The 20,556-nt window shown below is 46.0% G+C and overlaps 1 protein-coding gene and 1 long non-coding RNA gene across 7 annotated transcripts in view; one reads left to right on the forward strand and one right to left on the reverse strand.

Moving 5' to 3' along the window:
- LOC134808343 (uncharacterized) overlaps nucleotides 1-17,705 on the forward strand; it is a 27,961-nt gene extending 10,256 nt beyond the window's left edge. The window contains exon 3 of the long non-coding RNA XR_010151072.1: nucleotides 17,344-17,705. This is a non-coding gene — a long non-coding RNA (uncharacterized LOC134808343). The remainder of the gene's footprint in view (nucleotides 1-17,343) is intronic.
- HAUS4 (HAUS augmin like complex subunit 4) lies at nucleotides 9,253-20,180 on the reverse strand. 6 transcript variants are annotated; one of them, XM_009427483.5, is made up of 10 exons: nucleotides 19,760-20,175; nucleotides 18,113-18,189; nucleotides 15,555-15,697; nucleotides 15,342-15,473; nucleotides 14,570-14,704; nucleotides 13,325-13,421; nucleotides 10,888-11,033; nucleotides 10,621-10,751; nucleotides 10,193-10,261; nucleotides 9,253-9,733 (listed from the first exon to the last, which is right to left on the reverse strand). In XM_009427483.5, the coding sequence occupies exons 2-10, from the start codon at nucleotides 18,165-18,167 to the stop codon at nucleotides 9,550-9,552; spliced, it is 1,092 nt and encodes a 363-aa protein (XP_009425758.1). In that variant the 5' UTR covers nucleotides 18,168-18,189; nucleotides 19,760-20,175; the 3' UTR covers nucleotides 9,253-9,549. The 6 variants fall into 6 exon arrangements, with proteins under 6 accessions (XP_009425758.1, XP_509845.2, XP_009425757.1 ...); XM_509845.8 differs by having other exon boundaries at nucleotides 19,930-20,165; XM_009427482.5 differs by having other exon boundaries at nucleotides 19,938-20,163.
- Nucleotides 20,181-20,556: the final 376 nt, after the last annotated feature.

The following is a 20,556-nucleotide window of genomic DNA, read 5'->3' on the forward strand; positions in this document are numbered from 1 at the left end:
GGGCGTGGTGGCAGGCGCCTGTAATCCCAGCTACTCGGGAGGCTGAGGCAGGAGAATCGCTTGAACCCAGGGGGTGGAGGTTGCAGTGAGCCGAGATCATGCCACTGTATTCCAGCCTGGGTGACAGAGCAAGACTCCGTCTCAAAAAAAAAAAAAGAAAGAAAGAAAGAAAAATAAATTAATGTGAGAATAGAAAACAAAACACCACTAGTTCTCACTTATAAGTGAGAGCTAAACATTGAGCACACACGGACATAAAGATGGAAATAGACACTGGGGACTGCTAGAAGGGGAAGGGAGGGAGGGGGGCAACGGTTGAAAAACTGCCTATCAGGTACTATGCTCACTAACTGGGTGACGGGATCATTCATACACTAAACCTCAGTGACACACAGTTTACTCATGTAACAAACTTGCACATGTACCCCCTGAGCCTAAAATGAAAGTTGGAAAAAAAAAAAAACGGTAGCATTACTTCTGCTTGTTTTCAGCCTGCTGTCCTGCCCTACAGATTTTAGACTTGCCAGCTCCCATAATCACATGAGCCAATGAGCCAATTCTTTAAAATAAATCATATATAGATCTTTTTTTTTTTTTTGAGACACAGTCTGACTCTGTTGCCCAGTCTGGAGTGCAGTGGTGTGATCTCGGCTCACTGCAACCTCTGCCTCTAGGATTCAAGCAATTCTCCTGCCTCAGCCTCCCGAGTAGCTGGGACTATAGGCGCGAGCCACCATGCCCGGCTAATTTTTGTATTTTTAGTAGAGACAGGGTTTCGCCATGTGGGCCAGGATGGTCTCAAACTCCTGACCTCAGGTGATCCACCTGCCTCGGCCTCCCAAAGTGCTGGGATTACAGGCATAAGCTACAGCGCCCAGCCAACCTTACTCTTTAGATAACCCTTTTCTAAATCCTAGGCAGGTCATTTGCTGTTGGTTACACATTATTTAGCCAGGCTTGGTAAATTTAGGACTCTCCAAACTTCAGTTGTTTTTTCCTGAGACCAGAAGTTAGCCACTTTGGCTGGACCTCAGCAACTCAAAAACAAACCATCTTTTAGGGTAAATTATTTCTACACATTGTTTAGTCCATTGTAAATTCACTCATATTTTTGCTGTCTCAAGGGATAAGGAAGCCTGATAGTTCCTTTAACAAAACCTAGTCCAGGTCCTTCAAGATGGATAATATGGAGAGATTCTTTTTTTTTTCTTTTCGAAAGAGAGTCTTGCTTTGTCGCCCAGGATGGAGTGTAGTGGCCCCATCTCACCTCGCCTTACTGCAGCCTCCACCTCCCAGGTTCAAGCTATTATAATGCCTCAGCCTCCCAATTACAGGTGCACACCACCACACCTGGCTAATTTTGTATTTTTCAGTAGAGACCTGGTTTCACCATGTTGGCCAGGCTGGTCTCAAACTCCTCACCTCAAGTGATCCGCCTGCCTCAGCCTCCCCTCCAAAAATTGCCGGGATTACAGGCGTAAGCCACCGCGCCCAGCCAATATGGAGAGATTCTTTATAGGGTGAGGGGCACCCTTCTCCTTTGGAGATGCCAAAGCTGGCCCTTAGGGGGCGCTGGGTCTCCTGTTTGTGGTGGCCGAGGAAGAATGCAGTCACTCCCCAGGACACCTCCATATTCACCTTTCACTGAAAATATTCAGGGAACAGATTTTGTTTATCCAAGAGTCCCAGAGTTGATCCTATTCCAAGTTCTGAAGGTGATTTCCTTTGCCTCTCATTACAAGGGAAGAATCTATAAGACTTATCAGATGTGGTAAGAGGCAAGTAAAGAGAGGTTCGACTGTGAAAGAACGAAGGGAGGCAGTAAATGCAAATCTTTTCTAAGCAGTGTGAGGGAAAGAGAGCAGCTAAGGTCCAAGATGCTAACCCTCAACTGTCACTTTCTTTTTTTTTTGAGAAGGAGTCTCGCTCTGTTGCCAGGCCTGGAGTGCAGTGGCGCGATCTCGGCTGACTGCAACCTCTGCCTCCCGGATTCAAGTGATTCTCCTGCCTCAGCCTCCCGAGTAGCTGGGACTACAGGTGTGCACCACCACGCCTGGCTAATTTTTGTATTTTTAGTAGAGACGGGGTTTTGCCATGTTGGCCAGGATGGTCCCAATCTCTTGACCTCATGATCCACCTGCCTCAGCCTCCCAAAGTGCTGGGATTACAGGCGTGAGCCATGGCGCCCGGCCCCTCAGCTGTCACTTTCATGCAGACCCTTCTACTTGTCCTCCAAAGCTCCTTCCCATATTTGCCACAATAGAGAGCAGCATGTATGAAGGGCACCTCCAACAAATCTTCCACCTCCAGTCAATGTGCAGAATGAATGAACCAAGAGAAACAGCTGTAGTGCTCCCTCAGGCCACAGTGGACATGATTTTTGTTCCTTTTCCCCTACGAAGGAACTGTTTTGAAAGTTTTTTTTTCTACCAGACTACATTCATAAGCTCAATCAGTAGTTTATTTTTTTCTGGTTGGGCGCAGTGGCTCATGCCTGTAATCCCAGCACTTTGATAGGCCGAGGACAGGCGTGTCACCTGAAGTCAGGAGTTCGAAACCAGCCTGGCCAACGTGGCAAAACCCTGTCTCTACTAAAAATACACAAATTAGCTGTATGTGGTGGCACGCGCCTGTAATCCCAGTTACTCGGGAGGCTGAGGCAAGAGAATCGCTTGAACCTGGGAGGCGGAGGTTGCAGTGAGCCGAGATCATGCCACTGCACCCAGCCTGGGCAACAGTCAGACTCTGTCTCCAAAAAAAAAAAAAAGTTTATTTTTCCCATAAAATAACTAATATACTGATTTACTGTAATACCAGCAGAAAGCAAAGGCACCTGAGCAAGATATATGTGCAATGACATCCAACGAAGCATTTTTGTAACAGGGCAAGAAGGAAACAACCTTAATATCGTGAAGGGAAGGGTTAAATGATAATACAGCCATACTCTAATAATAATATTAGCCACATTTTAAAAACTTTTTCTTTCTTGATTTGATTTTTAGAGACAAGGTCTTGCTCTGTCACCTGGGCTGGAGTACCTTGGCACAATCATAGTTCACTGCAGCCTCTAACTACTAGGCTCAGCCTCCTGAGTAGCTAGGGCTATCAGAGCACCACCATGCCCAGCTAATATTAGCTAATATTTATGTACATATGGTTGCATATTTATAGAAACAGATCTGACACACAGTGATCTACACACCAAATCACTCTGGTTACTCTGGGGAGGTGGATTGGAGTAATAGGGTATTTGTGTGGGGGGTGTCTGAGGGTGCATGGTTCAATCTTTTACTTTTTACTGTATATAATTCTGTTCTGAGTATTTTTACAAAGCATGTGCTCTAGTTGTTTTTTTTTTGTTTGTTTCTTTGTTTGTTTTTTAAGATGGAGTTTCGCTCTTGTTGCCCAGGCTGGAGTGCAATGGCGCGATCTCGGCTCACCGCAACTTCTGCCTCCTGGGTTCAAGCGATTCTCCTGCCTCAGCCTCCCTAGTAGCTGGGATTACAGGCATGTGCCACCACGCCCGGCTAATTTTGTATTTTCAGTAGAGACGGGGTTTCTCCATGTTGCTCAGGCTGGTCTCAAACTCTCAAACTCCCAACCTCAGGTGATCCACCTGCCTCGGCCTCCCAAAGTGCTGGGATTACAGGCGTGAGCCACCACGCCCAGCCTGCATGTGCTCTAGTTTTAAGCCAATGAAGATTTTTTTAAAAATAGTTTGGGCCGGGCGCAGTGGCTCACACCTGTAATCCCACCACTTTGGTAGGCTGAGGCGGGCGGATCACGAGGTCAGGCGATCGAGACCATCCTGGCTAACACGGTGAAACCCCGTCTCTACTAAAAATACAAAAAATTAGCCGGGCGTGGTGGTGGGCGCCTATAGTCCCAGCTACTTGGGAGGTTGAGACAGGAGAAGGGCATGAACCCAGGAGGCGGAGGTTGCAGTGAACTGAGATCGGGCCACTACCCTCCAGCCCAGGTGACAGAGCAAGACTCCGTCTCAAAAAAAAAAAAAAAAAAAAGTTTGGGCAGGGCCGGGCGCGGTGGTGGCTCACGCCTGTTATCCCAGCACTTTGGGAGGCTGAGGCAGGTGGATCACCTGAAGTCGGGAGTTTGAGACCAGCCTGACCAACATGGAGAAACCCTATCTCTAATAAAAATACAAAATTAGCTGGGTGTGGTGGCGCATGCTGTAATCCTAGCTACTTGGGAGGCTGAGGCAGGAGAATCACTTGAACCCAGGAGGCAGAGATTGCAATAAACCAAGATCGCGCCATTGCACAATCCAGCCTGGGCAACAAGAGCGAAACTCCATCTCAAAAAAAAAGTGTGTGGAGAACTGTCGCAAGCAAATGTTCCATTTTCTTTTCTTTTTTTTTTTTTTTTGAGACAGAGTCTCACTCTGTAGCCCAAGCTAGAGTGAAGTGGCACGATCTTGGCTCACTGCAACCTCCGCCTCCGGGGCTCAAGCAATTCTCGTGCCTCAGCCTCCTGAGTAGCTGGGACTACAGGCACGCATCACCACACCCAGCTAATTTTTTTATTTTAGTAGAGATGGGGTTTCACCATGTTGCCCAGGGTGGTCTCTAACTCCCGAGCTCAGGCGATCTGCCCACCTCGGCCTCCCAAAATGCTGGGATTACAGGCATGAGCCACTGTGCTCAGCCCATTTTCTTTAGGCTTTTTAAGAATACAAGAAATAGCTCACTCTCCATCCCCATGCCATTTAGAGAGCCAGGGTGAGGACCACTGCCTTGGAAGCCATTTCTCAGGCAGTCGAAATTGAAATGTTTCTCAAACCCCAGCTCTCCAGATTCTCGATTGAAGCTATAGGATATTTGTTTCAAATTTTGTTCACTTGAAATGAAAGCTCTCCTTGGTACATAATTTGCCCATTCTTAACTCTGTGCCTTCCCATAGTGCTTCTTTCCTTTTCTCTATCTTCGCTGCTTTTTCCATAACTCTATTCCTTTTTCTTTTTTTTGAGACAGAATCTTGCTGTCACTCAGGCTGTAATACAGTGACATGATCATAGCTCACTGTAACCTCAACCTCCCAGACTCAAGCAGTCCTCCCACCTTAGCCTCCTGAGTAGCTGGAAATGTAGGCACATGCCACTATGCACAGCTAATTAAAAAAAATTTTTTTGGCCAGGTGCAGTGGCTCATGCCTGTAATCCCAGCACTTTGGGAGGCCGAGGCGGGCGGATCACAAGGTCAGGAGTTCGAGACCAGCAAGGCCAATATGGTGAAACCCTGTCTCTACTAAAAATACAAAAATTAGCCAGGCGTGGTGGTGGGTGCCTGTAGTCCCAGCTACTCAGGAGACTGAGGCAGGAGAATCACTTGAACCCAGGAGGCAGAGGTTGCAGTGAGCCGAGATTGTGCCACTGCACTCCAGCCTGGGCGACAGAACGAGACTCCGTCTCAAAACAAACAAACAAACAAAAATTTAAAAAAAAATTATTTTTGTAAAGACGGGTTCTCCCTATGCTTCCGGGCTGGTCTCAAACTCCTGGACTTAAGCAATCCTCCCTCCTTGACCTTCTGAAATGCTGGGATCACAGGCATGAGCCACTGTACCAAGGCCCCAAATTCTATTCTTGATTCACTTCTTGTTTGCAACTATATGTATTTGCACTACTTGTTACTTTATGTTCTTAGACTGTTTTGTGTGTCTACTACTGTGTATAGGTTATAAACACTGAGGACACGGTTTTTATTTATTTATTTATTTAGAAAGTCTCACTCTGTCACCAAGGCTGGAGTGCAGTGGTGGCTAACTGCTACCTCCCCATTCCAGGTTCAAGCGATCCTCCCACCTTAGCCTCCCGAGTAGCTAGGACTACAGGCATGTGCCACTATGCCTGGCTAATTTTTTTATTTTTAGTAGAGATGGGGTTTCATCATCTTGGCCAGGCTGGTCTCGAAATCCTGGTCTCAAGTGAGCCACCCGCCTTGGCCTTCCAAAGTGCTGGGATTGCAGGCATGAGCCACTGTACCCCATCAAGGTCCTTTTTTTTTTTTTTTTTTTTTTTGAGACAGTCTCATTCTGTCACCCAGGCTGGAGTGCACTGGTGCGATCTCGGCTCACTGCAACTTCTGCCTCCTGGGTTCAAGCGCCTTAGCTTCTCGAGTAGCTGGGATTACAGGCATGTGCCACCACGCCCAGCTGATTTTTGTACTTTTAGTGCAGATGGGGTTTAGCCATGTTGGCCAGACTGGTTTCGAACTCCTGGCCTCAAGTGATCCACTGGCCTCGGCCTCCCAAGGTGCTGGGATTATAGGCATGAGCCACTGCACCCGGCCTCAAGGTCCATTGTAAAAGTTTTTATCCTTACTATTTCAAATGCTAAAACTTAGTATGATCCAAGATGATTAGTATACCAAAACTAATTGACTGAAGAAATGCTAAATACTGTAAGTATCAGGAAGAACTATTTTGAGATTTTTGAAATTCATTTCCAGCTGCTACTTACAAAGAGAAAATGGATTTTTAAACACTAGAGAAATACCACTATGTGGTATCTGACAGTTCCCACCTTAACCAAGCAATGAAACTCAGCATGATTAAGTGAAAAATTCTGACCTGATGTCTCCAGTGTGATGTAATGTGAAGTATGTAATGTCATTTATTAAGTATTCTTTGCAAAATTGTTTAACCCAAATCTAATCAAGTCTGTAGACCTACTTCCAGTTTTGAGGAAATATAGGTTTATAGCACTGTCCAACAGAACTTTCTGCAATAATGTAAATATTCTATATCTGCACTAACACAGTAACTACCAGCCTACTGAAAAATTCAATTTTGTTTTTTGAAAAACAGGGTCTCACTTTGTCACCCAGGCTGCAGTGCAGTGGCATGTTGGACAAAATCTATTTTTTTTTTAATTTTTGAGATGGAGTATTGCTCTATCACCCAGGCTGGAGTGCAGTGGTGCAATCTTGGCTCACTACAACCTCCGCCTCCCGGGTTCAAGCAATTCTCATGCCTCAGCCTCCCTAGTAGCTGGGATTATAGGCATGCACCACCACACCGGGCTAATTTTTGTATTTTTAGCAGAGACAGGGTTTCACCATGTTGGCCAGGCTGGTCTCGAACTCCCGACCTCAGATGATCCGCCCACCTCAGCCTCCCAAAGTTCTGGGATTACAGGTGAGCCACCACGCCCAACCTGGACAAAACCTTTAGCTCCTCCATCCTGACAGAGGGAAGCAAGAAATGTCAAGTGGAAGATCCCTGATAGGAGCAGGGTTAGGATTGGACACCGTGCCTGCCGATGGTCAAGGTGTGGGCTAAACACTGATAGGATAAACAAAGTCACTCTGAATCTCTGAGCAATTGATTGCTACAAAAAATATAAAAATTGGCCAGGCGCAGTGGCTCACACCTGTAATCCCAGCACTTTGGGAGGCTGAGGCGGGTGGATCGCCTGAAGTCAGGCGTTCGAGACCAGCCTGGCCAACATGGTGAAACCCCGTCTCTACTAAAAATAGAAAAATTAGTCGGGTGTGGTGGCACATGTCTGTGATCCCAGCTACTCAGGAGGCTGAGGCATGAGAATCACTTGAACCCGGGAGACGGAGGTTGCAGTAAGCCAAGATCGTGCCACTGCACTCCAGCCTGGGCGACAGAGCGAGACTCCGTCTCAAAAAATATATATATATATATATATGTGTGTGTGTGTGTGTGTGTGTGTGTGTGTATATGTGTGTGTATATATGTGTGTGTATATATATGTATATATATGTGTGTATATATGTATATATATGTGTGTATATATGTATATATGTGTGTGTGTGTATATATATATGTATATATATATACACACACACATACAAAAATTAGCTGGGCATGGTGGCACATGCCTGTAGTCCCAGCTACTTGTGGGGCTGAGGTGGAAGGATAATTTGAGCCTGGGAGGTTGAGGCTACAGTGAGCCATGTTTTTGCTACTACACTCCAGCCTGGGCAACAAAGTAAGACCCTGTTTCAAAAAAAAAAAAAGAAAAAAAAGTTGAGTCAAAGACATTAATTGTTCTTGTAAATAAATCCAGACCATCACCCCAAGACAATTTCCTTGGAAAGTGGTTTCAGAAACTGAGTAGGCTCTTCTAAATAAAGGTAGAGGCCTTCTGTTTCTGTCCACAGTCCCCTATTTTGACACCAGCCAGGACTCTGCCTTGTTCTAAGCTAAGTAGACTGTTGAACTTGGTTCCTCAGGGGGAATCTCCTCCAAACCTCTGCTTTTAGAGAAAAATGTAGCTCTCAAACCACACCAAGGGAACCAGGAACACAAGTGGCTTGTGTCCTTTCCTATAACTGAGCTGGCCACTGGCTGCTTTTTTTTTTTTTTTTTTTTTGAGACAAGGTCTCACTCTGTCACCCAGGCTGAGTGCAGTGGTGCCATCATGGCTCACTGCAGCCTTGACCTCCTGGGTTCAAGTGATCCTCCTGTCTCAGCCTCCTGAGAAATTGGCACTACAGGCACACACCATCACGCTTGCTAATTAAAAAAATTTTTTTCAGCTGGGTGTGGTTGCTCATGCCTGTAATCCCAGCACTTTGGGAGGCCAAGGTGGGCGGATCACTTGAGGTCAGGAGTTTGAGACCAACCTGACCAACATAGTAAAACCCTGTCTCTACTAAAATACAAACATTAGCTGGCCATGGTGGTGCATGCCTGTTAATTCCAGCTACTAGAGAGGCTGATACACAAGAATTGCTTGAGCCTGGGAGGCGGAGGCTGCAGTGAGCTGAGATCACGACACTGCACTCCAGCCTGGCAACAAAGTAAGACTCTGTCTAAAAAAAAAAAAAAATTTCACAGAGACAGGGGTCTTGCTACGTTGCCCAGGCTGGTCTCGAACAGCTGGGCTCAAGTGATCCTCTTGCCTTGGCCTCCCAAAGTGCTGGAATTACAGGTGTGAGTCACTGCTCCCAGCCTCAGCTGCTTTATTATAACTCCCACACTGATACCCATAGTGAGAAAATAGTTCCCTACCTGCCTGAGTATCTAGCACTCCTCTGGAGATTATAGTTCTTCAAGAGCAAGCCCAAATTTAATCCACTGTACTCTTCCAAAATGAAGGCTCTAAGACTTGATGTAGGCAAGCTGGCATGTCTACTTCTTACTCTTTGCATAAGCATCATGTATCTGTTTCTATTTGGATCCACTCAGTTCCCCGCTCCTTACCCATATAGCCTTCAATGTTCTTTTTCAATCTTTGCCCAAGGAAAGTGACTAAAATCCTAAGATATAATATCATAACTTTATTCAGGAGATAATCAAATACAATACAGGGCTGACACTGACACACAGCTATGCATAAAAATTATATAAATCTCCTTGCTAGATTTTCCAGAAGAGGCCCAGTCATAAAAAATAAAGAGAAATCAGGAGAGTGCCTAAATGACTGCAGTGTTTCAAGCGTAAGCATTTCCACACTCCCTTGTAGTGAAGGCAGCCCCAGGTGAAGGTGGTCCCAGTAGCAGGAAGATTAGGAGGCAGCAGCTATGCAGAAGCCATGTCTCCTGGCCCTGCCAGAGCTCAACGGTAGACCTTGCTGAACTCCTGGAGGGCCCACCGCTTGTTCTCTGTTGCCTGCTTGAGTACGGTGTACTCTTTCACCAGCCTGTCAAACTCCTCCCCAAGGACCTCATAGGAGTTCAGGACCTGTCTTGACTTCTCCATGTCCTGCTCCTGTAGGTGAATGGCTCCCTCCAAACGGTCCCTAAGAGCCCGGGCAGAGAAGGTACAATATAAGGGTGCTGCTCCTCAGAAAGTAGTGGACAAAAATGAAAAACTTTTTTTTTTTTTTTTTCAGATGGAGTCTCGCTCTGTCACCTAGGCTGGAGTGCAGTGGTATGATCTTGGCTCACTGCAGCCTCTGCTTCCTGGGTTCAAGCAATTCTCCTGCCTCAGCCCCCCGAGTAGCTGGGATTACAGGCGCATGCCACCATGCCCAGCTAATTTTTGTATTTTTTAGTAGAGACAGGGTTTCACCATATTGGCCAGGCTGGTCTCAAACTCCTGACTCAAGCGAGCTGCCCACCTCGGCCTCCCAAAGTGCTGGGATTACAGGTGTGAGCCACTGTGCCCAGCCAAAAATGGCAACATCTTTAAATAAACGAGTTTAGGGAATGTGAGAACCACCTGTGAACAGCTGTACCAGACTCTTAGGAGTTCTCACCTAATCAGACGATGAACTTCCACTTTCTCAACAGTGTAAGTGTCGGACAAAATCTTTAGCTCCTCCATCCTGACAGAGGGAAGAAAGAAATGTCAAGGCAGAAGGTCCCTGATAGCAGCAGGGTTGGGAATGGACGTAGTACCTGCCGACGGTCAAGGTGTGGGCTAAGCACTGATAGGATAAACAAGGTCACTCTGAATTCCCAAGCAATTGATCTCACAGTAAAGTGCCTATTTCAGAAGACTGTAAAAGAAAAGTCTCAAGGATGTTGAAAGCTTTTGGGTAATCCAAAAGCTAATACTGCTATGTGACATTTACTGGATACCCACAAGGCACTAGGATAAGGGAGAGGAAAGAGATTAGGGTAAGGGATAGAGGGCTGATACGTGAGACAGAATCCCTTAAGATCCACAGGGGTCACAGCTCACCTCAGCTTAAGGATCATAGCACCGCACTTGACTTCCAGGTACTGGGCATTGATGCGGTCTAGCTCGGATTGAGTCTTCAGCCGGTGTTCTTGAAGAAGCCTCTGCAGCAAAGTGAGGCAGCGGAGAAGCACCTGAGCCCAAGATGGAGGAAGAAGAGGGCATAAATAAAGATAGTAGAAAGGAGGGTAGATCAGGAATCTTTGTCTTCCCCAAAAGTGCTCCTGGGGTCAGGATAAAGGAAAGGGGCTGTCCCATGCCCTGATAAACCTGGGAGTAAGCAGCACTCTTCTTCTCCAGCAGCAACATCTGCTCCTTCTGCTGGCTCTTGGCATCCTGGCACTGCTGCTGCTCACCCACCAGGACCTCTGTGAGTTTCCACACCTTTGCTGCCTTCACGGTTTCACTGTCAGCATCTGAGCAAAGGGGCAGAGGACTGACAGGAAAACCCTAATCGCTACAATCCCCATAAAGCAACCTTCCAGTGCCCCTATCCTGTATCTAGACCCACAAATCCTGCCTTATGACAGGTTTTCTTCTAATAATCTATTAAAAATGGCCCCATTCTGGGCTGAGCATGGTGGCTTACGCCTGCAATCCTAGCACTTTGGGAGGCCAAGGCAGGAGGATTGCTTGAGCCCAAGAGTTCAAGACCGGCTTGGGCAACATAGTGAGACTCTGTCTCTATAAAAAAAATTCTAAAATATTAGTTAGGCATACTTTGCGCCTGTAGTGCCAGCTACTTGAGAGGCTGAGGTGAGAGAATCACTTGAGCCCAGAAGGTCGAGGCTGCAGTGAGGTGTGATTGTACCACTGCACTCCAGTCTGGGTGACAGAGTTTTAAAAAAAAAAGCGGGGGGAGGGGCGTCTGGTTCTCATAATTATTAAATAAATTATCTTCACTCTTACCTTTGATTCCAGATTTGGACCTTAATTCTTTTTATTTTTTTGAGACGGAGTCTCTCACTGTCACCTCGGCTGGAGTGCAGTGGCGCCATCTCAGCTCACTGCAATCTCCACCTCCCAGGTTCAACCAATTCTCCTGCCTCAGCCTCCCAAGTAGCTGGGATTACAGGCACCCGCCACCACACCCAGCTAATTTTTTGTATTTTTAGTAGAGACGGGGTTTCACTATATTGGCCAGGTTGGTCTCGAACGCCTGACCTCATGATCCACCTGCCTCGGCCTCCCAAAGTGATGGTATTACAGGCGTAAGCCACCGCGCCCGGCCCGGACCTTAATTCTTAAGTCATAGAAATGGTTTAAGGAGACCAAGTGTGGTAGCTCATGCCTGTAATCCCAGCACTTTGGGAGGCCAAGGCGGGCAGATCACCTGAGGTCAGGAGTTTGAGACCATCCTGGCCAACATGGTGAAAACCTGTCTCTACTAAAAATACAAAAAAATTAGCTGGGCAGGGTGGCAGGCGCCTGTAATCCCAGCTACTTGGGAGGCTGAGGCAGGAGAATTGCTTGAACCTCGGAGGCGAAGGTTGCAGTGAGCTGAGATCACGCCATTGCACTCCAGCCTGGGCGACAAGAATGAAACTCCGCCTCAAAAAAAAAAAAAAAGAAATGGTTTAGGGAGGAAAGTTCAGACTCAGGTGTTAAGCTTTATTATTTTTGTAAAAATGATACACATTCAGGGCCAGGCACAGTGGCTCACGCCTGTAATCCCAGCACTTTGGGAGGCCAAGGTGGGCAGATCATGAGGTCAGGAGACTGAGACCATCCTGGCTAACACGGTGAAACCCCGTCTCTACTAAAAATACAAAAAATTAGCCAGGCGTGGTGGCGGGCACCTGTAGTCCCAGCTACTCGGGAGGCTGAGGCAGGAGAATGGCGTGAACCTAGGAGGTGGAGTTTGCAGTGAGGTGAGACTGCGCCACTGCACTCCAGCCTGGGGGACAGAGCGAGATTCCGTCTCAAAAAAAAAAAAAAAAAAAAAAAAGAGATACACATTCATTCAGGGTGGTCAGACTCAAATAAGAAAATCATTACACAGAAGCAAGTAAAAGCTGAAATATGAATACTACGTCTAGAAACACATTATTATAAACAGCTTGACATAAATGGTATTATACCCTCCAAGCTTATACAGAGAGTATAAGGTGTTCTATGAGTCTGAACTTTCCTCCCTAAACCATTCTGAACCTCCTGAGAGAACTCATCCTTCCCTGCAGCAGGAGGACACTCCCACTCAGTATCTTGCTGAATAAAAAGAGTCCTTACAAAGGTCCTTGTTTTGGCCGGGCGTGGTGGCTCACACCTGTAATCCCAGCACTTTGGGATGCCGAGGCAGGCGGATCACCTGAGGTTGGGAGTTCCAGACCAGCCTAATCAACATGGAGAAACCCCATCTCTACTAAAAATACAAAATTAGCCGGGCGGGGTGGCGCATGCCTGTAATCCCAGCTACTCGGGAGGCTGAGGCAGGAGAATCGCTTGAATCTAGGAGGAGGAGTTTGCGGTGAACAGAAATGGCGCCATTGCACTCTAGCCTGGGCAACAGGAGCAAAACTCCATCTCAAACAAAAAAACAAAAAAACAAAAAGTCCTTGTTTTTATTCTACCAGCAACAAAACAAATAAGCATCTCTGATGGTTCTAAACCTCTGTCCCAAATCTAAAATCAAAATATATTATGCTCAAAAGAGCAGACCAGGAACCCTGAAGTCCAGCTGTGAGCAGAACAGACAGCTAGCACTCACCTGAATTGGGATCACAGTAGCAGAGCAGAGTGAAACATTTCTTTTTGAGCTGCTCCTCTACTTCTTGCTGTAGCCGAGCCCTCATCCACACAAAATCCTACAGTCATAGAAGTAAAGGCAGAAATGCGAATAGACTGTAAAAACTAGGACGTCTCAGCCAATGAATACATGATGATAACCTCAATAATAGCCAAAGAAAATGCATCAAGAGACATCAGAGAGACTCATTTTTCACCTATCAAATTAGCGAAGAATAAAATGACTGTCAAGACCCCATGTTGGTGAGAACATGGGGGATCCAGGAGCCCTGAAAATACCTTTCTGGATAGCAGTTTGGCATTAGGTACCAATATTCTATATGAGTATGCACTGACTCAGGAATCCCACTTTTAGCACCAGCATTACAGAAATAATCATACAAAGGTAAAGACACATATGAACCAGCATGTTCATCTCCCTGTGGTTTCTAACAGCAAAAATGTGGAAACAACCTTAATATCCACCAATAAGGTTAAGCAAATTATTCTACATCCATATAATAGAATCCTAGCAGAGATTTAAACTGATGACATAACACTAAGCACTATGTGCCTAGATACTTTGCTAACAATGCTATAGAAGCTATCATCTTATTTACATTTATGTATTGACTTGAAAAGAAATCCAAAATATATTACATGAAAATAGACTGTACTTTTCTTTTTTTGAGACAGGGTCTCACTCTGTGCCCAGGCTGGAGTACAGTGGCATGATCACAGCTCACTACAGCCTTGACCTCCCACCCTCAAGTCATCCTCCTGCCTCTGTCTCCCGAGTAGCTGGGACTACAGGTGTGCACCACCAAACCTGGCTTTTGTTTTTTTTTTTTTTTTTTTGGTAGAGACGAGGTCTCACTATGTTGCCCAGGCTGGTCTTGAACTCCTGAACTCAAGTGATCCTCCCGCCTCAGCCTCCCAAAGTGCTACGATTATAGGCGGAAGTCACTACACTCGGCCTTATACTCTCTATATAAGCATGAAGGGTATAATACCATTTATGTCAAGCTGTTTATAATAATATTGTGCTTCTAGATGCAGTATTTCAGCTTTTACTTGCTCCTGTGTAACGTTTTTCTTATTTGAGTCTGACCACCCTGAATGTGTATCATTTTTACAAAAACAATAAAGCTTGACAAAAAAAACATTTTAAAGATATGGGAGAAATTAAACCATTTCATTTATTTGGTTCCAATATCTCCCCGCCAACCTCTGAGAGTGGCATGAGTTCCAGAAGGTCCGCTTTCTCCAGCCCCAGCAGTGGAGGTATCTCCCTCTCCTGGCTAGGACCTAAGAGCCGCATCAGTTCAGTTACAAGCAGCCGCTGTTCAAGGGTCTCATGAAACTGAGAGAGAGAATAAAAAACAAAAAGAGGCAACTATAAAACTTCTCCCACTCCACCTCTTCCATCCTTATGAACCAGTTTTTCACATATTTTCAAAGCCCTCAAATATATCATCCCCCCTCAGATAACTCAGCTGCGAGTGACTTCTGTCAATGTTTCTATTTCAAACTCTGATAACACATCCACTCCTTCCCCATAACTACAGTCCATTTCTCTTTTGACAAACCATTTCTCAAAGCTCCTACTTCCCCTAGGTCACATCATCAGACAAAGCCACAGTTGGCCTGGTCATTCCTGTAACTGGTAACCAACCCCCACCTCATTTCTTTCACCTCACTTTTTTTTGAGACTGAGTTTCGCTCTGTCACCCAGGCTGGAGTGCTGTGGCGCAATCTCGGCTCACTGCAATCTCCGCCTCCCAGGTTCAAGCGATTCTGCTGCCTCAGCCTCCCGAGTAGCTGGGATTACAGGCATGTGCCACTGCACCTGGTTAATTTTTGTATTTTTAGTAGAGATGGGGTCTTACCATGTTGGCCAGGCTGGTCTCAAACTCTTGACCTCAAGTGATCAGCCTGCCTCGGGCTCCCAAAGTGCTGGGATTACAGGTGTTAGCCACCACGCCCAGCCTTTGCCTCACCTTTTTGTCCTCAGAAGTTACATTTGTGTCTTGTATCTTCACATAGTAGTCCACAAGCAACTCTTGAATGACTCTATGTAAAATCTCAGACCTCAACCATGTTGTCTTATGCAGTCGAACTTCCTTCCATGCCTAGAAATCCAAAAAATCTCAGGTAGGAACCTCTCTCTCAGGATTTTCCCTTCTTCTTATCTCTTCTCCCAAAGCCCTTACCTGAGCCTGCTCCTTTGCTAGGGTGAGGCTTAAGCCACTCTCATCCACATGCTGTGAGAGATTCAGGAGAAGCTTGCTGAAGTATGGGTTCTGTAACAGGTCCTCTTTACTCAGGTTACAAGGAGGAAGTTGTTTGCTGCACACTTAACATCATGTCCCCACAGGTACAAAAAAACAAAAAAGGTGTGGACTCTTACTTTACATAACTGAGCATAACTTAATACTTCCAAAAAACCCCTAGGATTTTTATAGGAAAGATTGCTAAATCTAATGAGATTTTTTAAAAATCCACAAATAAACAAGGGTAATATTCAAGGTAACAAGCATTTATATTATATACAAGGATATTAAGGGGGAATAAGTAATAAACTAAGATCTTAGGAAACGGAAATGCAGTTGGTACATATTAGACAAATAGAATAAAAATTAAGGGACCATTAGTAGGAATCACAATACACAAAATGCCTCATTCATCCAAAATTAATAGAGTTCTTGAAGTAGGGGGAAAAAAACACAACACGTGAAGTTCCAACTTTGGATGTGATATGTAGTCGCATAAACAAGACTAACAGAATACACTTAGAGTTAAGTTAAACGTTCAAATAACCAATTTTTTTTTTTCTTTTTGAGACAGGGTCTCACTCTGTCACCCAGGCTGGAGTGCAGTGGCACAATCACAGCTCACTGCAGCCTTAACCTCCCCGGATCAAGCGATCCTTCCACCTCCTGAGGAGCTGAGACTACAAGGCAAACCACGATGACTGGCTAATTTTTTTTTTACAGACAGGGTCTCACTACATTGCCCAGGCTGGTCTTGAACTCTTGGGCTCAAGTGATCCTCCCACCTTGGCATCTCAAAGTGCTGGGATTACAGGTGTGAGTCACCACAGCTGGCCCAAATTCTTTTTTATTTTTTTCTTTTGAGATGGAGTTTTGCTCTTGTTGCCCAGGCTGGAGTGCAATGGCGTGATCTCGGCTCACTGCAATTTCCACCTCCCGGGTTCAAACGATTCTCCTGCCTCAGCCTCCCGAGTAGCTGGGATTACAGGCATGCGCCACCATGCCTGGCTAATATTTTTTGTTTTTTGGTTTTTTTTTGAGACGGAATCTCACTCTGTCACCCAGGCTGGAGTGCAATGGCACGATCTCGGCTCACTGCAAGCTCCACCTCCCAGATTCACGCCATTCTCCTGCCTCAGCCTCCCAAGTAGCTGGGACTACAGGCACCCGCCACCACGCCCAGCTATTTTTTTTTTTTTTTTGTATTTTTAGTAGAGGCGGGGTTTCACCTTGTTAGCCAGGATGGTCTCAATCTCCTGACCTCGTGATCTGCCCGCCTTGGCCTCCCAAAGTGCTAGGATTACAGGTGTGAGCCACCGTGCCCAGCCTCTAATTTTTGTATTTTTAGTAGGGACGGGGTTTCTCCATGTTGGTCAGGCTGGTCTCAAACTCCCAACCTCAGGTGATCCGCCCGCCTTGGCCTCCCAAAGTGCTGGGATTACAGGCATGAGCCACCACACCTGGCCAGCTGGCCCAAATACTTATAATTGTCAGTAGAGTTGAGTAACCCATGTAGATACAAAACAGCACAGGCATGAGAAAAAAGTGTAAGAAATTGAGATCCTCTGGTTTTTCCATATGCTCAAGGAGCTTTCTTTCCATTTCTTTTTCCATATGCTCTCTGTTGGGGTCTTTTACCTCTACTTGCCAAAACACCCAAATTTTCATTCTTTGGAACATTATACCCAAAGTCTTTTTGGGAAATAAGAAATCTCTCTTTTTCCCTAAGGTACTGAAGCATCCAATATGGAAATAGTCAAGATATAGAAAATGCAAGCTCTTGAAGGATTCAAGATATAGAAAGGATCTGAGATATGGAAAGAACTCAGGATATAGAAGGATCTGAAATTTTGGAGACTAAGATATGAGAATATTTAAGACACAGGTAGGAAGGACACCTTCAAGGAATTTGCTGGCTACCGTTATTTTTATAATATGCTTGCTAACATCAGCATGGGAGCATCTTGAGTTTTTAGCCTACTACACAAGCAGATATTGAACCAACATTAACAGGAATTAGTGTAGTCTGTTTTCCAATAAGAGAGTGTTCAAGGATCTTCATGTATTCCAGTTTCCTCAGAAACACATGCTTCTGTGAGGAAAACCATACTGGGGAAACTTATAAATCCTTTTTTTTTTTTTTTTTGGAGTCTTGCTCTGTTGCCCAGGCTGGAGTACAGTGGCACGATCTCAGCTCACTGCAAGCTCCGCCTCCCAGGTTCACACCATTCTCCTGCCTCAGCCTCTGGAGTAAGCTGGGACTACAGGTACCCACCACCACGCCCAGCTAATTTTTCGTATTTTTAGTAGAGACAGGGTTTCACCGTGTTAGCCAGGATGGTCTCGATCTCCTGACCTCGTGATCCACCCACCTCAGCCTCCCAAAGTGCTGGGATTACAGGTGTGAGCCAATAAATGCTTTTTACTAGAAAAGGCAAGAACCTGGATAAGACCTCTCTGGATAAATCATCAAACCTTTTGCAAATGGCTACTCTTACCTTGTTGAAGTATTTCCATCCCTTCTCCAGGTGAGCAGAAATCCCCGGATGCCATTTGATTTTCTTGGGATTCTAATCTGTGGAACCAAGAAGTGAAAGAAAACAAAAAGATGAATAAACAGCTGGCTGCTCCAAGGACACTACCTTACGTTCAAATTTCTGCTGTCCACAAGCTGGAAAGGAACCTCAAGGATGACTTTTACAGACGGCCTATACCACACATCCTGGGTCCCAAGCTCTTACACAAGCTTTATGGACAAACAGATTTACAAGTGCCAAAACATGTCACATTCTAAGCACACGTGTTTCCACTTGCTCCAAGCTGTCCAAAAGGAGCCTCCTAAAAAGAGAACTTTCCAATTCACTGAGTCTAAACAAGAGGATTCTCCACCACCACCACCATTATGCCAAAGTTAAAACTGAGCTGCAGCTTCCCAGTTATGAGTGAACTGGGGGAAAAGGGAAAAAAATCAAAGTCTACTTTTTCCCCCCAAATAACTCAGCTATCAAATTCCATAATAGTTTTTTTGTGCTTCTTTAACTTTTGTCTAAGATCTGTTGGTAGTTTTTTTTTTTTTTTATCATTAACTCTAGAATCATCCTTCAGGAATGACAAATCATTCCACACTTGAACAACTGGTTTTCACATAACAGCCTAAGAAAAGAGCACCTGGAGGAAACAGCGTGACAAGAAGACTGACAGTGAGGTCAGTGGCAAAAGAGTAATGCAAAGGCGTAATGTGGCTACAACGAGAACGTGAGCTGTGGGTGTTTTGCCAGAACATGGAGTGCGCTGAAAGGAATGACACCAACACAGGGGCAGTAAAGATGGGCACAGTTTGACCTCAGGAGACAAAAATCTTCCCTTGACATTACTTTTCATGTTTTTGCTCTGCCCCTCCTCTCTGCAAGGTATCAAACTCCAAAGGGCAACTCAGCCTCCCAAAGCTGAACAGGCATTGAAGGTTATTATGATTTAACGCTTCATGTTTACAGAACATTTGGTTTACTCGATCGTTTTATGAGTAACATCAAAGTAACTACTCATTTGTTTTCTAACATGGTCTAGAGGGGGACGCAGCTGAGGAGGCAGAATGCTGGGACTTAATTTGCAGCTCGGCCGGCCGTTGCTTCTGAGAACTTAAGGAAAATGCTTTTTTCTGTGCCAAACTTTTCCCACCCGCAAAACTGAGATAACGATTCCTGCCTTGGATGAGACATTAAGAATTAATAACACAATCGACTTGTCAACAAAAGCCACTACTTAGTTAAGCTCAGTGTTTTAACAATTCTGTTTATCGTTGATCTATGACTGCAAATAAAAAGTTTTGCAGGCAAATTTCGGACTTGGAAATGAAGACCAACCCAAATTTCAAAAAGCCAGCTGTTCGTCCCCCCCTAGGGTAAGTGTCCCCTTGCGTTTTTTAGGGTGCCTTTCTTTACCCTTCTTAAAGGTTACAGGGCGTGAACGGCAATCAGGCTCGATTCTCCACCCTCTGCACTCAGACGTGTTAAAACGCTGCTACAGGGACCCAAGCATTTAAATGTTCTGACTCAGGCGTCTTTTAAATTCTTAGAGCTGTCTTTACACGCTGCACTGAACGTTAAATTGATTTTACAGGTATTTTCACAAGATATGACCCTTACAGGGCCCGAGATGAATCAAAATGCAGAACGGGCTCTCCGGCGCCTACTTCCCTTCTGTCTGGGCGGCCAAGGATTCCCAAGAGCGACGACGGTCTCCGGCCACTGGCCGGAATGACTCTCCCAGAGCTCCTCTTCCCCGAAGCTCCGCCCGCCGACCCTCTAAAGCAAACCTGCACACCCTGGGGCAGCTGAAGCTCTCAAGGCGGTGCCGAGAACCTCGGCTGGGGCGGGCTGGCCAGCAGCGTCTACACCCCAGAACCCGCCCGCGCCGGGGCTCCGGAACCTCTCGTTCGGGCCGGGCGCAGGGGCTGGGGGAAGCGAGGCCCGGAAAGACCAAGCTGAAAGGCCCGGCAAGGGGAAGGAGCCGAAAGTGCACTAGAGGATGCGACGAAGGAGGTGGAGGCGGGGCCACACTCGAGGCGGGAACGGCAGGCCCCGCCCCTCAACGGGTGCGCGCTGGGTTCCCAACGCCCTGGGTTCGCATGCTCGGGTAGTGGAACCCGGACTGGGAAACAGGATGGTCTCGGAAAGGCTTTTTTGCCCCTTCTCATTAGTGCCTCCCCAGTGAAGGGCAGATGCTGAGAAAACGGTAGTAATTGCTAACATTTATTGAGGGCCTACGATGAGTCAGGCACTACGCCAAGCATTTTGCTTGCCTTGCCTCGTTTTTTTTTGTTTTTTTTTTTTGAGACGGAGTCTCGCTCTGTCGCCCAGGCTGGGGTGCAGTGGCGCAATATCGGCTCACTGCAAGCTCCGCCTCCCGGGTTCAAGCAATTCTCTGCCTCAGCCTCACGAGT

The sequence above is a fragment of the Pan troglodytes genome, chromosome 15, assembly GCF_028858775.2.
Source record: "Pan troglodytes isolate AG18354 chromosome 15, NHGRI_mPanTro3-v2.0_pri, whole genome shotgun sequence".
Taxonomy (NCBI): Eukaryota; Metazoa; Chordata; class Mammalia; order Primates; family Hominidae; genus Pan; species Pan troglodytes.

Bases quoted from the DNA above. Each gene is read 5' to 3' on its own strand.
- HAUS4 (XM_009427483.5), bottom strand. From the start codon at position 18,167: ATGGCATCCGGGGATTTCTGCTCACCTGGAGAAGGGATGGAAATACTT. The intron at 15,698-18,112 runs GTAAGAGTAGCC...CATGATGTTAAG, and splicing joins GATGGAAATACTTCAACAAG to TGTGCAGCAAACAACTTCCT. The intron at 13,422-14,569 runs GTTGGCGGGGAG...CTATGACTGTAG, and splicing joins AACTCATGCCACTCTCAGAG to GATTTTGTGTGGATGAGGGC.